We start from the raw sequence: 12,073 nt of genomic DNA on the forward strand, positions 1-12,073 counted from the left end.
TTTGTTTATGGAAGTCTCTTTGGGCTTTAAATTTGCTTGAACTAAGAAATTTTCATCTTTAACACACTTAAGTATGTATTTATATCCTGACTCGCTGTGGAACTTCATTTTCTCTGTCATAGAGGCCTCTATATTGCCGTGCCACTAACTGCATCCCTGAATTACCAACTGGGTAATTTGCATTCTGAAGTGCCATTCTGGCTGGCCGGCCTCTTTCCTTGCTGAGGCCCATGGTAAGGTGGTGGCTGTATAACCCTGTGTCCAGGGCTTTTTTTTCAGCTGGAACGTGGTGGAACAGAGTTCCGGAACCGCTTCAAAATGGTCACATGGCTGGTGACCCCTGCCCCCTGATCTCCAGACAGAGGGGAGTTTAGATGGCCCTGTCGAGATCAGGGGCCGGGACCACCAGCCATGTGATTATTTTCTCTGAGGGCAACCCACTGAGTTCCACCACTTCTTTTCCCAGAAAAAAAGCCCTGCCTGTGACCACTGTGAGGAGATGACCTCCTGCTCCCAGCCCCTCGCCCCCTGTCACCCCCCAGCACAGCTAAAGAAGGTGAGGGCAGAGGCTTCTATGGTTACTGTCCTTGTTCTGCCAGGAAGGTGGTTACTAGGACTAATCTCCTGCCGTCATCTTCTTGGAACCAGAGTCAGGTGGGATTACTGGGGGAGACAAGAATGCAGGAAAATTTCCTCTGTGTAGCAGCAGCTTGCCTTTCCCCCCTCCTTTGCATCTTCATAAAAACCCTTCCGTAGCAATGTGTTCAGAGACATCATTGAGCTCTCGGTACTAGGTGAAGGCTCGTTTACTCAGGCATTTTGAAATTGTGCTTCAAGTCTTTTTTGAAAATCGTATTGGCCAATTTTAAGGGGGGGGTGCGCATGCGTGTGTGCGCGTGTGTGTATGAATATAATAGTGTTTTGTAAGCTGTCTCAAAAGCCTGTGTTGGCTGAAGAGCACAAGGTACAAGTTTTTGAAATCATGTTCATCACATTCTACTGACGCAGGACCTTTTTAAGTGCTCATCTGGTTGTGATGTTAGCCTCCAAAGTGACACCAGAGACGCTGATGCACACGTGGGTTACATCTTTTTCCTTGCACAGATTCCAGCTCTGAGGAGGAAGACGAGAAAGTACCAGTCAAGCGCTCTGCCAGGCCTGCCGCAACAAAAGGAGCTGTTAAACCATCGCAGTTGAAGCAAGCGGACAGCTCCTCTGATAGCTCAGGTAACTGGTGGTCTGCAAGTGACAGGCCCCATTCTCTGGAGGCTCCTTCCAGCCTGTGTCCTAAAAGTGTGAATAATATTCTGTCTGCTGTTGCCTACAGTCAGGAGCTCTGGCAGGAGTCCTCTTCGAGCCAGAAAAGAAAACAGCATCTCAAAATGCACAGGTTTTGGAACATTTGTCGAATTTATCTTGAAGGTTTTAATTGCTGTTTGTTCTTGCATCATAATTGTCACAAATGGCAACTGGGAGGTTGAAGTCACGGGTGTTGCTGAATCCTAAAAAAAAAAAAAAAGATCTAGCGTTTTGGCTCAACCAAACCTTCAAAGCCGATACAAATTTGGCATGGAGTAAAAAAGCCCTTGTAATGCACTGTTGTTATGAACAAACTTTAAAATGTGTTTTATTTCCATCCTTACCTTCCTCCAAGGACTTTAGGGTGATGTGGATAATGCTTCCCCTTTATTCACACAACAGCCCTTTGAGGTAGGTTATGCTAAGAGAAGATGACTGGACCATGGTCACAACAGAACAGAAATTTAACGTACTGAGATACAATTAAGCATATCTCCAGAGAGCTAAAATGCAAAAAACAACTGTTGCCATGATATGCTAACTATATAGAATATTTTATGCCACAATAAAAGTAATTTAATACAGTTCATAAAAAATCTCTTTAATCTCTTTAAAAGCATGTATTCCGTTATGGTTACATGTTTGAAAGGCAACACATCAAAAACACTTTTGCAATAGGCAAACAAAGTGCCAAGTGCTAAGTATATAACAATTTTCTTATCTAAAAACATTTCTTATATAAATATAAAGTGCTTGTGCCTATAGATGACAAATTAATGTCTAAACAAGTAACCAATTTTATAATTCAAATACAATCTTTCTGAATGATGCAATATATATCAAAGTTCAAAATTCTTCATAGGATGATCCAACAAGTAAAATTATAAGGCGTGTCACACACCTTAAATGGAATGGCTGCTGATGGTGTTGGAACATATTGAGAAATTTTTTGAAGCTCTTGATTATCTTTGTACTTGATTATTACTACATTAATAACTGCCAGGATGAAGATTTGAAACGGGTGAATTTGCTGGCTTCCCGTCGCAGTTACTACTCTTTACATAGAATTTTACTTGTTGGATCATCCTATGAAGAATTTTCCTATGAAGAATGGTGATGTCTGCTGCAAATGTGGCGAACAGGTGTGGAGCAGGAAAAATGAACTTTGGGCCTCTTCAGTGGGTATGGCTGGGGGCAGAACGGAAAGGGACACAGGAGGCTGTGTATAAGGAGGATCACATGCGGAAAGGGAATCCAAAAGAACTCGCCCTTTTTTTTTTCTTGGTTACCACAATAGAAAAATCTTGAAACAAGTGTAACAGAATTACCAAGGCAATGTGTTGCTGGCAGGCAAGAAGAACCCCTTTTGGAATGGTGATTAAAACCACAGCAGTCGCGTTTCTTGACTGACATTTGCAAATTGCAGCATTCAGTAACGGCAATAAAAGCCTCTGATGCCGGCTGTTTTGGTGGTTATGAAATTGGTTTGTGGCTCATTCTGATTCCTGATTTGTGAGTACGAGATATCTGCCTCACCATTATGGTGGTGTTTGAGGATCCTACAAATGAGACCAAAAAAAGCCCAGGCCCAGTTTAAATGAACTGAAAGGGAGCTCAGATCCTATAGAGAAGGCTGCCCCAGTCCTCCGAATTCTGGGCGCTGAAAACTGCCACTCCAGCGATCAGGCAGGTGGGATACGATTCCCTTTTTGCGTGTGAGACCAAAAGCTCTATCTTTCCCAAAGACTTTGGCTTTCCAATCTTTGGGTTCCTTCTGGGGTTCACCCACGCAGAAATCATGAACTCCAGACTCAGCTTAAAATATAAATCAAATTCATTATTTTAAGGAGAGTTTGCCAAAGCATAAAGTTCTCACGCATAGGCAACAGGAAGAACACAAAGAAACCTTACTGTTGCTACATAAAATCTGCCTAAGACTTCAGAGCTTGCTGTCTAAGCGTCTCCAGTTGGCATCCATTTGCTGCTTATCTTGCCCATCTGGTAGACTGCGTGCCCCCTCCCATGCCTGGTTGGTCTGGCATGGGGACATGCTGAGGAGAAAGAATAGCTATTACTGTACAAGGGCTGAGACGGAAGAGAGAGTCACACACAGCAATGCCCCTTTGAATTCCCTGCAAACTGAAGAAGTTTGCAGTTTATATTAACTGCAAACAGTGAAACAGACTCATCTGCTTGTTGTAGCTTGTCTTTACATGGCCTTCAGGTGGACACAAGCACACCCAGCCTTGCTCACTACCTGCACATTTATGCCTTCAGTCTAGCAATCCGTAAAACAAACATGAGCTAATAATAAGAAACACAGGCTAGCATTGTATGTTGATTAAAAGAAAGCATAATTAAATCAAGCATAGATCATTTCAAAAAGACATACATTCAGTAAACCATCAGTTCAAAACTACCAGTTTTTCTCACTTCTTATGGTGCCCCCACAATCTGAGATAGCAGGCAACCTAAGAAAGGGCCTTCTCCTGTGGTCCTAGGAGTGGGGCAGTGCAGACTTTTGGGATATAGCTCCTCCTCTCCGAAGGCTGGGTCAGTCAGCTGATTTTGATCCAGGAGGGGAGGGGCTTGTCCCTGGAATCGCCAATCTTTCTGGCCCTGCCATCTGAGCAGGATGTCTTCGGCAATGCTCTGTAGAGCACAGCAATCCCGGTGAAGAAGAAACTGCCGGAGATGAGCCGGGCTTGGTGGTGCATGTCTGTAATCCCAGTACTCAGGGAGGCCGAGACCACAGGCAGTGTGGAGCTTGCACGGGAAGGGAAAGGCCCTGCCACCCTATCCCACCCCCCATTTCGCTTGGAGCGATGGCAAGCGTTAGAGCCGAAGGTCCCTAGGTTCTCCTAGGTTCCACGGCCGCAACCGCAAAACACCGAGGTTCCCCACCTTTGGGGAAGAGTTGTTCCTTTCCTGTATCCAAAAGACATCTTGATCATGAGGGGAGTTATTTTTCCCTCTTGTATCGTGATGGGGAGTCGGGGCCTGGGAATGGAGTGGCGATTCCAGGGACAAGCCCCTCCCTTCCGGGATCAAGATCAGTTGACTGACCCTGCCTTCGGATAGGAGGAGCAGTATCCCCAAAGTACGGACTGCCCCACTCCTGGACCACCGAGAAAGGAAGCCTGCCGGTGGTGAATACAAATCTTCCATTCTCAAGACATGGCACCAAAATGATGGAATTCCTTCCCAGCCTAGATTTGTCCGTCTGCCTGTATTGTTACTGTTTGCCAGTGAATGAAGGCTTTTCTGTTTCAGTTGGTGGTCCCTCACTGACCCTCTTTCTTGTTGATACATTATGTTTAATTGTTGATTTGATTGTTTATATACATTTTTTTAAAAGCATGTTTTGACGGTTTTTAATTATTTGCTGCCTTGAGGTCTCCTGGTTGGGTGGAAAGGTGGCATTCAAAAGTTCAAAATAAAATGTAAATGAAATATGCCCTCTTGGCAAACAGTACCTTGAAACTCATTTGAGACCCTCGCCGGCAGCCATTGCTAAAGTTTGTCATTCTGCGTGCACATCTTCTCCCCCAAAATAAAACCAGTGGACACGGCTTGGACGGCACTTTATTTTGTGGTTTCCAGAGTGTTTTCTCAAGAGAATCAGCCCCTTTTTAAAATGTAAAACTTTCTCCCTAGATTCTGACAGTTCAGAGGATGAAGTTCCAGTGAAGTCTGCAGTGAAGCCAACCCCAAAGGCAAAGAAAGCAAGCAGCCGCTCTAGCGAGGACAAGAAGGTGCCCCCATCCAAACCTAGTGCAAAGACTCCCAAGGCAGTCTCCAAGTCTAAGGCCCCTGCTCCAAAAGCCAGCAGTTCAGACTCCGAGAGTTCAAGCAGTGAAGAGGAACAGAGCAAGCCTGCCTTGAATTCGGCTGGTAGATCACCCAGAGGCCCCAAAGTGGCTGATGGGAAACAGGCAACAGTTGCCAGTAGCAGCTCTTCAGATAGCTCCAGCGAGGAAGAGCTTAGAATGGAAGGAGACAGACCAGGAAAGGAAACGAAGAGCAGCTGTGATAGCGCTAAGAGGAAGAAATCAAAGGCTTCATCCACACCCACAGGAAAAAGTTCCACAGCGAAGACTTCCAAAGTGGCTAGTGCCACAAAGAGTCATGACGGCAGTTCGGATGAAGGGGCAGTGAACGGAGGTACTTTGCTAGCAGAGAAAAATATTTGGATGTGCAAGGGTGGGGGGGGTGCCTTGCGCTGTTAATACTATGTTTAGTCTTTTCCCCAGTAATAAGACTATATGTGTTGGGGAGAGGTGTTATTATTGAGCAGTCTAGTATACTAGATTTGCCTCAGCTGTAATCTAGGCTGTGGATTACCGCTGCTACTTGGCACAACATTGGGTCTGTCTGGTAGAGTGGGATACGGTAATGTACAATTCTGATACGCTTATTTTTATATGTGGGCAACGTGGTAGGCCTGACCAAGAAGAAGCGAAAAAGGGAAGACGATCAGGCGTTGGAGACTCCGGAGCTCAAGAAGAGCAAAACCAAACCTAAGACACCCCACTCGTTCCCCAAGATGAAGCGGGTGAGTCATGAGGAAAGGGAGTCGGGTGTTGACTTCTCTTCCTTGCAGAAGCAGCATAAGTTTTCACCTCTATTGTTTTCTTAATCTAACCAAAATAAAACTGCTTCGGTGTTGTTGGGGTTGACCCAGGATCTGTCACTGAGGATAGTGTGCTCTTTTCAGTTTTATCCTCACAACAACCTTGTGAGGTTGAGAGCTGAGTGACTGGCCCAGGGTTTCATATTGAGTATGGCCAACTGACTTTCTATTTATTTACTTTCTCCTCTGCCTTTCTCCCCCATTGGGAAGCAAAACCTGTAACCTATTGGGGTGGGATGGGGGGACAGTTAAGAAACAACATCTAACAATAAGCATCTATTAAAGATTCCTGGCCCTAGGGAGGCCCGCCTGGCATTGACCAGGGCTAGGGCTTTTTCAGTCCTGGCCCCAGCCTGGTGGAACGCTCTGTCCAATGAGACCAGGACACGGAGAGACTTGTTAGCATTTTGCCGGGCCTGTAAGACGGAGCTGTTCCGCCAGGCATATGGTTGATGCCGGGCGGTGCCCCCCTAGCCGGGGGAGCACAGTATATGCTCCCCCTACTAGTGACACCTCCATCTCTCATACATCCCTGGCAAAATACTCTGGAGATGGCTAAATAGGGGGTCGTCTGGATTATGTGCCACTGTGTTTACATACATACACACACATATATATGTGCGTGAATATGTTCACATGTATTTTAATCTTATGTATTAGGATGTTTTATGATTTTAAATTGTACATATGATGAAATATGTTTTTAAACTTGGTTGTGATCCACCCTGAGCCTGCTGATGTGGGGAGGGTGGCATATAAATTAAATATAAATAAAATAAATAAATAAAAACTTCTGGCCTGGAAGTGCTGTCTGGGAGGGAAAACACAGGAATTCAAGATGCCTCGGGCTCGTGTTCTGCATTCATTTGACATCGTGATAATTTTTCTTTTTCCAACAGCAGTCAAGTCCATTCCGGAGAGTGAAAGCAGAGGAGGTTGAATTGGATGAACGGGTAGCCAACAACTCCTTTGACGCCAAGGTAAGAAGAGGAGAGTATAGGAGCCCGTGCTAAGCTTGAGAATGAAGAGGCTGTCCAGGAACGGCTTGGATAAGGGAGGCTGTGGCTCAGGAACCGTTCTTGTCCGTAGCTGCTGGACACTTGCAGAATGTTGTCCTCCTGGCTGCTGGCCGCTGACTCTCTCCTCTTTCCCAGAAAGGAGCAGCTGGGGACTGGGGTGAAAAGGCGAACGAAGTCCTGAAGTTTACAAAAGGCAAATCCTTCCGTCACGAGAAGACGAAGAAGAAGAGGGGAAGCTATTGCGGTGGCACCATCTCTACGCAGATAAACTCCATCAAATTTGAAAGTGATTAAAGTTCGCGTATGTCTGTGGACTCCCAGGCCTGAGCCATGTGGAAAGGCTGAATGCAGAGTGGGGTCTCTCCCTTGCCAAGTGTTGATTTACGTGGCCCCTGTACAGGGAACACAGAAGGACAGCTGCATCTTCACATATAGAGAGAACTTGGCAGCGTGGTCTTCATTGAAGACCCCCTCGTGGTGCCGTTTGGTTTCCTCGACTTTTAGTTAGTACCTTTTTATTTCGGAAGGAAACGCCCTTTTTTGATTTTCAACAAATATAATATTTTAAATAATTGATTGAAAGTAACACGTGATCTGTACAACTCCCCATTATTCAACGCTCGTTTGACTGGGAATGAAGTCTTTCTGTCCTTTCAAATGGCCTGTTTTGCTGCCCTTTCGTCTTCAGTTGAGATTTCTTGCAGGGTACTCTGAGAACGGAGCACAGAATGAATGCAGGCTTGAGGGGGGGGGGGCGGGAAGTCTCTGCTCTTCCTCTAAGGCTCTTGGGGACTCACGCAAGTCACAAGGGGTGTAGGGTCTTTGGGGGCTTCCATAGGCTTAGCAAACGGGGGGAAAGGGTATTATGCTGAATACCTTATTGCGCCTCAGCGCAGGCAGACAGGCAGCTGTTTGGTTCCTGTTGCTTCTCTTGCGATCCTGTCTTTATTTTGGGGCATTCTTACACCATCCCCCTTGCCCTCCAATAAGTCAGCAACAGCAGCTTGAAGAACCTGAGGGTAACGCTCCCTTTTTCTTCAGTAGACTTAATCATGCCTATGCAGGGCCATTGACTGCCTGAAGTTTAGATCTTGGCTCCGTTCTTTCAGTAGACCAGATGTTAAAAACTCAGACCTGTTGTCTTTGTCTCTGAGGAAATCAGAAACCTCGGAGTGAAATAGCTGCAGAGTGAAGTGCAGTTCTTGTGCCTTTGTCTTTGTCCATGTGACATAGCTAAAGAGGAGGAGAAACAGGCCTCAGAGTAGCAGCTCTAAAGATGATCAGCATCTTGTCGGTGGGCAGTGCGTCACAGTGGCCTCTTCTTCATCCTATAGGCTTCTGATTCCATCCAGTGAAGGCCGTGTTCACAACGGCCACTTTCCTTTTAGTGAATGTGTCGACTTCATTTTTCCAGAGTGTTAGTTCCCCTGACAGCTGTGAGATACTTCCAGATGTAGACAAGAACATCTAGACTGACGTTGCTTTGGGTACCAAAGGAAGACAACCTGGCAGGTGGGGCCTAGAGATGTGAGGGTTGAACCCAGCTGGCTAGGGGAAATGAGGCTTGAGCAAGGAGTATTGGCTGATAATTGAGGATAGAACATCTCCGATTGTAATAGTGTTCCTGGGCTGAGGGTAGGGTGGGGGGCAGGAGTTATACGTTTCATCCATCTGGTTATGTGTGTGTGTAAAGGGAGAGCACACAGTCAAGCAATTCCCTTACCTAAAGTCTGGCACGGTACAAATCCAGGCACAGCTCTTATTTCTGGTGAGCTGTTCCTCTAGAGAATGTTCAAGATGCCATTGACAACAGTTCAAAATCCTTTCCCCCTTTGTGACACTAAGTACTGTGCTGGCCGCATTGAGAGGGGACATTTCTTAACACCCTGACAGGCTGTTCTTTCTACAACCTTGGCTCTTAACTGTAGTATGTACCTTGGACTGTTCTCACAGGATTTCACATATCAAGAAGACTTCTGACTTGTATGAGGAAGGTTGGAAATTTTACTTGAATTGACGAAGTGTCTAGTACAATAAAAATGTTTATAAAATGTTGACATGATTTTGTCCGGATTTACACTGGTAATGAGGCAGAAGGGGAGGGAATGAATAATTTTCTTCATCAAGCATCCTGTTGCATTCTTAGCTGGACAGTTTTGTGGCCTCTGCTTGGCCATAGTGGAAAGTACCATCAAATTGCAGTTGGCTTATGGTGAGGCTTCTGAGGCAAGAGAGGTTTGCCCATTGCCTGCCTCTGCATTCCATTCCTGGACTTCCTTGATGGTCTCCCATCCAAATACTAACCAAGGCTGACCCTACTTAGTTTCCAAGATCTGACGAGATCGGGCTAGCCTGGACCCTCCAGCTCAGGGTTGTTCGTCTTCTTAGGACTGGTAAAACTATAGCCGTATATTTACAGTATTTTACCATGCTCTTCAGCCAAAGATAATGGCTTCTGAAGCGCTTGTAGCAATTAAAAACGAACACATTGTGTTTCTAAGGTCTCCATCCAGGCCTTGCCTGCCTTTCTCACTCCAGCCTCTTTGCTGGCAGCAGCAAATGACAGAACACAAAGAGGAAGCATGCTTTTTTAAAAAGTGCTCTCCTGTATTAAAACTGCCGAGTAGGGAGCATAGTAAGTTCAAACTAGGTTTTGATATCCCAGCTTTTTCCCGCTTGCACAGAGCTTTCGCTGTATTGGGGAGGGGCATTCCAAAACGACGTCTGCCCCTTCAGCCCTCCACCCACCACCTCATTCTCGTTGCCATCCCATGGTCCTGATACTAGAAGGTCTCCTGTCCGCTCTGAAGGAGGCAGGTAATTCAAGAAAACAGTTTGTGGAGGGTCTAGACTTGGGAGCATCTCCCACTTCCTCCTCTTCCCTTGCCTTGAGCGATCATGAGATCTAAGAGCCAAGCTACAAGTGACGAATGACATTGGAACGGCAAGCGGACAGACTCGCGTGTATTCCTCCCCGTTCACTTGCGCTCCACTTGATTACGTAAATACACGTGACGTGAGTCTGTTCACTTGCCATTCAAGTTGTAGCTTCACCCTAAGTCTCACCTCATTAGCCAGGAGACGGGTTAAACAAGCTGTGGCCCCATTTGCCTTTGTTCGGTGGTCAGTCTGAAGACAAAAGAAAGAAGCCAGAGTGCTTTAATTGGTCAGGCTGAGCTGCCTTCTCTTAGTGATCGAACCTTCAGAAAAGCAAAACGGGCTTCACGGTGATATGGCTGCCTTCTCTTTCGCCTGCTTAATTCCAAGAAACCGCCAGGCTGAATTGTGCTGCCCTACTGTGGCTGGAGGACGGTGCTGTCAGGCTTCCGGCCCTTCCACTTATGAAGGTCCCTGTCATGCTTTGGAAGGAAAGAATTGATTTGGCTGTCATAGCCCAGCTGGCCCTTTTAGTTCGGAGAAGGGAGTCCACAGAGTCGATGGAGGGGGCAGGGAGGTAATTTGGGTCCAGTCCTATAGCTGGTACAGCAATAAGAACCTTAACCTGTCCCCTGCTATAGTCTCTGCAGTTAGAGGTTTTCTTCAGGATGCTCCGGAGATAAGCCTTAAGCCCACCACCTCTCCATAGGCGGACGTGGCCTTATGCTATATTCTGTTCTAGGCAGGGGACCTTCTTATGTCGACACTCACAAATTAAGCAATTAATTTTAAAGCCCCATATGGCTTGGGGCCAGCATAGCTGAATGAATGTCTTCTCCCATATGAACCTACTTACCTACTCCCAGTCATCTTCAGAGGCTGTGCTTCAGGTGCCACCACTGTCTGAGTCTAGATCGGTGGCTACCTACGAAAGGACCTTCTTGGTTGTGGCACCAAAACTTTGGAACTCCCTTCCCAGGGAGATTCATCTGTCTCCCTCTAGCATTGTCTTCAGCCCCTGGGTAAAGACTTCATTTCTTTTGGCATACCCCCAGTAATGGTTACTGGCCCTCCTCCCCGTTCTTGGTGTTGCTTATGCGTATGTTTATTGAATCATTTTATACTATTTTAAATGTTTGAAATAGTTTGAAATGTTGTGACTATTTTTTAGTGTTTTGTCACCTTGGAGGCACTGTTTGGGTAGAAAGGTGGCATACAAATGTCCCCTCCTGTGGTGCTTTGGTCCCCCCACTGGAAGCTGAACTTAGCCCAGGTTGTAAGTAAAGAAATCCTTTAAAACACTAGAAGACATTTCACTGCTCTACTTGTCCATTATTTTCCTTGTGGCTATAATTCCAAAGGCCCATACTTGAATGCAAGCTTTTAAGGCATAGGATAACAGGATTGGAGTCCAGTGGCACCTTACATAGAACCAGCTGGGCTACACAGGATGTGTCCCCTTTGGCTGTCTTGTTCTCTTCTTGTAACTTATGAGCCAAGGAGAAACATAGAAAGACTTCTAGATCCTCCTTTGTGAGGTAGTTCAACGCATGCTTTGCCTTGCACAAGACTATACCACCACCACAGCCCCTGAAGAGAAAACCTGGCACTTTCCCTTCGAGACATTGTTTTTTTAAATTTTTTTAATTTTATTCATAAAACTAAAAGCCCAATAAAAAGGGCAGAAAGCAAAAATAAAGAATAGTAAAAAGCTTACAAGAAGAAGAAGAAGAAACAGAACTTAGAAATAAAACAATAATACATATTTCTTCTCTCTGAGACATTGTGAGTCCTACAGTCACCGGGTCCTCCTTGCATGCCTCTACCCATCACTGCAGAATTAATATTTCTATTGAAGTTGCTTTTAGCAGAACGATGCTGTGCTCCGGGGCATTCTGAAGCAACGGAGCTGGACAACATGCCCGCATGGTAAGGATGCAGAGACGGAGTGCTCGGGAACGTTCCATTCTCTCGACCGCTGGATGCCAGCTAGTAAGGAGAATGGAGGAAATGTGTATCTGTGACATCTCCTTCCAAGTGCTCTCCAGACAGTACTCCGGGCTCCAGCTCTGAGGGTGCTGGCTCTTCTTCAGCCGGCCCTTTACGTAGAGGCTTACCTACCTGATAGATTTGTAAGAAATGCTATGGAATAGTTAGGAATAGTGTCAAATCAGCAGGAACTGGTCCTAAGAAGGAAATGGTCCGTATTGTTTAGTCTAGCCTCTCAGCCAAGTATTTTCTTTTC

At 45.9% G+C, this 12,073-nt stretch overlaps 1 protein-coding gene across 3 annotated transcripts in view; it reads left to right on the top strand.

Annotated features, from left to right (window-relative positions):
* NOLC1 (nucleolar and coiled-body phosphoprotein 1) overlaps positions 1–9,006 on the top strand; it is a 28,096-nt gene extending 19,090 nt beyond the window's left edge. Inside the window, exons 10-14 of one of the 3 annotated variants that reach the window (XM_054983582.1) lie at positions 1,105–1,227; positions 4,957–5,463; positions 5,742–5,854; positions 6,832–6,912; positions 7,087–9,006. In XM_054983582.1, the coding sequence (XP_054839557.1) occupies positions 1,105–1,227; positions 4,957–5,463; positions 5,742–5,854; positions 6,832–6,912; positions 7,087–7,245 (983 nt within the window). In that variant the 3' untranslated portion in view covers positions 7,246–9,006. The remainder of the gene's footprint in view (positions 1–1,104; positions 1,228–4,956; positions 5,464–5,741; positions 5,855–6,831; positions 6,913–7,086) is intronic. The other 2 variants (XM_054983585.1, XM_054983583.1) reach the window with 2 other exon arrangements.
* Positions 9,007–12,073: the final 3,067 nt, after the last annotated feature.

Source organism: Eublepharis macularius, chromosome 6 (assembly GCF_028583425.1).
Source record: "Eublepharis macularius isolate TG4126 chromosome 6, MPM_Emac_v1.0, whole genome shotgun sequence".
Lineage (NCBI taxonomy): Eukaryota > Metazoa > Chordata > Lepidosauria > Squamata > Eublepharidae > Eublepharis > Eublepharis macularius.